This window comes from Lissotriton vulgaris, chromosome 5, assembly GCF_964263255.1.
Source record: "Lissotriton vulgaris chromosome 5, aLisVul1.2, whole genome shotgun sequence".
NCBI lineage: Eukaryota > Metazoa > Chordata > Amphibia > Caudata > Salamandridae > Lissotriton > Lissotriton vulgaris.
Window position 1 is genome coordinate 912030076 of NC_141693.1, and position 2941 is coordinate 912033016.

At 38.1% G+C, this 2941-nt stretch overlaps 1 protein-coding gene across 1 annotated transcript; it reads left to right on the forward strand.

Annotated features, from left to right (window-relative positions):
• Positions 1-652: 652 nt before the first annotated feature.
• LOC147711791 (heparan sulfate glucosamine 3-O-sulfotransferase 1-like) lies at positions 653-2508 on the forward strand. Its single transcript, XM_086920235.1, has one exon. The coding sequence runs from the start codon at positions 769-771 to the stop codon at positions 1708-1710; it is 942 nt and encodes a 313-aa protein (XP_086776361.1). The 5' UTR covers positions 653-768; the 3' UTR covers positions 1711-2508.
• The last annotated feature ends 433 nt before the right edge of the window (positions 2509-2941 follow it).

Consider the following 2941-nt stretch of genomic DNA (forward strand, 5'->3'; position numbering starts at 1 on the left):
CAACCAGTACCCCAAATGATTCTACCACAACTGCTAGGGGTGTCATGTACACATTAAATAACGTAGGGCTCAGGGTAGAGCTCTGAAGGATGCCAAATCTTAAAGGTTAAGGGACCCTTTAGGATGGCGTGCGGATTTCCCCCGCCGGGCCGGCGGTAGCTACCATCCAACTTGTATTTCAAATACTACCAACAAAATTTACAGAAGTCAGATTGTAAAGTATATGAAAGAAACAGGCTGGGTGAAATTTGTGTCATGTCCAGCATATTGCTTGTGACTCTAAATTCAGCTAAATCCCTCTTTTAGTCACATGGTTTAAATGTGATCACTCAGGTAAAAAATTGTATCGCATGGGAGCCACAACGAGAAGCATGGACAGAATATAAGAGGCTCTTGTAATCTGCACTGGTCCATTTTACTCAGATGCAGTTTGCACTAAGGAAAGAGCAAAATGTCACTTTTCTGTTTCACATAATTTTCCTAAAGAAAATTACATGAATTTTGCACATTTGTAACCACCCTGAAGATTTTTGTAATGTACATGATGAAAATCAGCTGTTTTTGTCATACTGTACAGTGTACTTAACAATATCATTTAGCAAAATGTTTATGTGCTATTTATCAAAATTTGTTTTCCTTATTTTGTAGATGCGTCTAACAGACATTGTTAATCCCGACATTTCATGGACACCTTCTGAAGACACCAACAATAGTTTTGCATCACCCATAAAATTCTCCACCTTGAAGTGATCGCCCAAGCTGCTCCACATGGCCTTCCTACTTCTGTCAGCTCTGCTACTGGCCCAGACTCACAGCGCGCCAATCGACCACTATGAGATAGAGAATGGGGGACTTCTAGAGATTCTGAAAACTGAAGTAACATTGTTAAGCAATAAAAGTGAACATTATTCAGCACAGGTGAAACCACCAGGTACTACTCGAAGAATACCTCACACGATCATTATCGGTGTTCGTAAAGGAGGTACCAGGGCTCTCTTGGAAATGTTGGATATTCATCCTAATGTTGTGGTCGCAGCGACAGAAGTCCACTTCTTTGACTGGGATGAGAATTACGTGAAAGGAGTAGACTGGTACAGAGGTCTGATGCCATTTTCATATGAAAACCAAATTACAGTAGAGAAGACCCCAGGATATTTTACTTCTCCCTATGCGCCTGAAAGGATCCATGCCATGAATAGTTCTATCAAACTGTTGCTTATCCTCAGAGACCCAACAGAGAGAGTAATATCTGATTACACCCAAGTGTATTACAACAGGCTGGAAAGTCACAAGCCTGTTCAACCCTTCGAGAACATAGTTATTAAAAACGGGGAGCTAAATACCAAGTATAAGGCCATTCAGAGAAGCCTTTATGATGTTCATATGGAGAGATGGCTGAAGCATTTCAGCATGGATCAAATTCACATTGTGGATGGAAATACATTGATTAGGGATCCACTTCCTGAATTGCAAAAGGTGGAAAAATTCCTTAATTTGCCTCCCAGGATTGTGCCATCAAATTTTTATTTCAACCAAACTAAGGGATTTTATTGCATTCGAAGTGACGGGCGGGAGAGATGTTTGCACGAGTCCAAGGGTCGCCCGCATCCTGTTGTGAACAGCACTATCCTGGATCAGCTCCATTCCTACTTCAGAGAGCATAACACAAACTTTTATAGAATGGTTCACCATAACTTTAACTGGCACTGATAGTTTTAAAATAGAGCTAGCTCTTGAATGTGCCATTGTAAACAATTCCCACTGACTTTATTGCGCTGTGACCTGTATTAGGTAGAAGAAATGCACTGGTATGCGGATATTGGGAATAGACAGAATAACGGTTGTGCAGAAAAAGATCTGTCAAGTGTGCCTCAATATTCCAATACTACTAATCAATTTCAAATGTAATGGGTGATCTTAGGACAACAAACATTTAATAGGTTTGTTATCAAACATGATTTATTTCCTTATTTGTCCCTTTTGATGGTTTTAAAGCAATGTACCTTTTTAAATAAAATCGCACAACTAATTTTCAGCTGTACATACTTGAAAAAAATATTGCAAAATTTACTATGTCGTTTTTGTTGGTAGTAATTTTTATATCATGGGTCATGCTAATGTAATTGTATTCATTTCCACAAATCGGAAAGCCTGACAATGCATTTGTTGAAATGGGGAGTCTGTAGTGCTATAGATCCTTACAAGTTATCTTTAAACTGTTTGTAAATATTATTTTTTAGCATATTAACTATTCGCAGGTTGTTGGTAAAAGAACAGGAACTCAGACTCCCAGCTAGTTGAAGGGCCAACAATGGGAACGTGACCCCTACTGATAATGTATAATAAAATAACTCAAAGGCAGGATAGCAGCAAATAATACGTTTAGATAATGTTGAGTGTATTTACAAAAGTCAAATATTTCTCAGATTTTGACTAAAATGTAACAACGGTGTCACAAGTTCAAAATATATGAATTTGTAAAACATAATAAAACTGCAAGCTGAGTAATACTTTGTCATTTTACCAGTTATTATAAAGATATAAATGGATGTACATGTGCCCACATAAAATATGCTCAATATATAATTTCTTTTGCATATCACGAGGTACAATTATATTGTAATTTTATTCATATATCTTTATTGGCATTTAAACAACAAAACCAATAGGTTTACATTGGGCAATAATACGTACACTTGCGTGTACCATGAGTATAGCAACGATGTTGGCAGCAGAAAAAATCTAAATACAGAGACAATAAATTAGGACAACATGATGTATCAATGAAGTCAGCTGACAATACAATTCAGGGCATCGCGTCCTGCCCATCACAACAGTAGCCTCCTTTACTTAGTAACTGGAATAAATGCTAAAACGTATGTAAGCCTCTGGCTGGGAATAGCCCCCAGATGGTGTGCATAAGGGCCGGGGGGTGAATGCG

Coding starts and splice junctions, on each gene's coding strand:
- LOC147711791 (XM_086920235.1), top strand. CDS start 769: ATGGCCTTCCTACTTCTGTCAGCTCTGCTACTGGCCCAGACTCACAGC.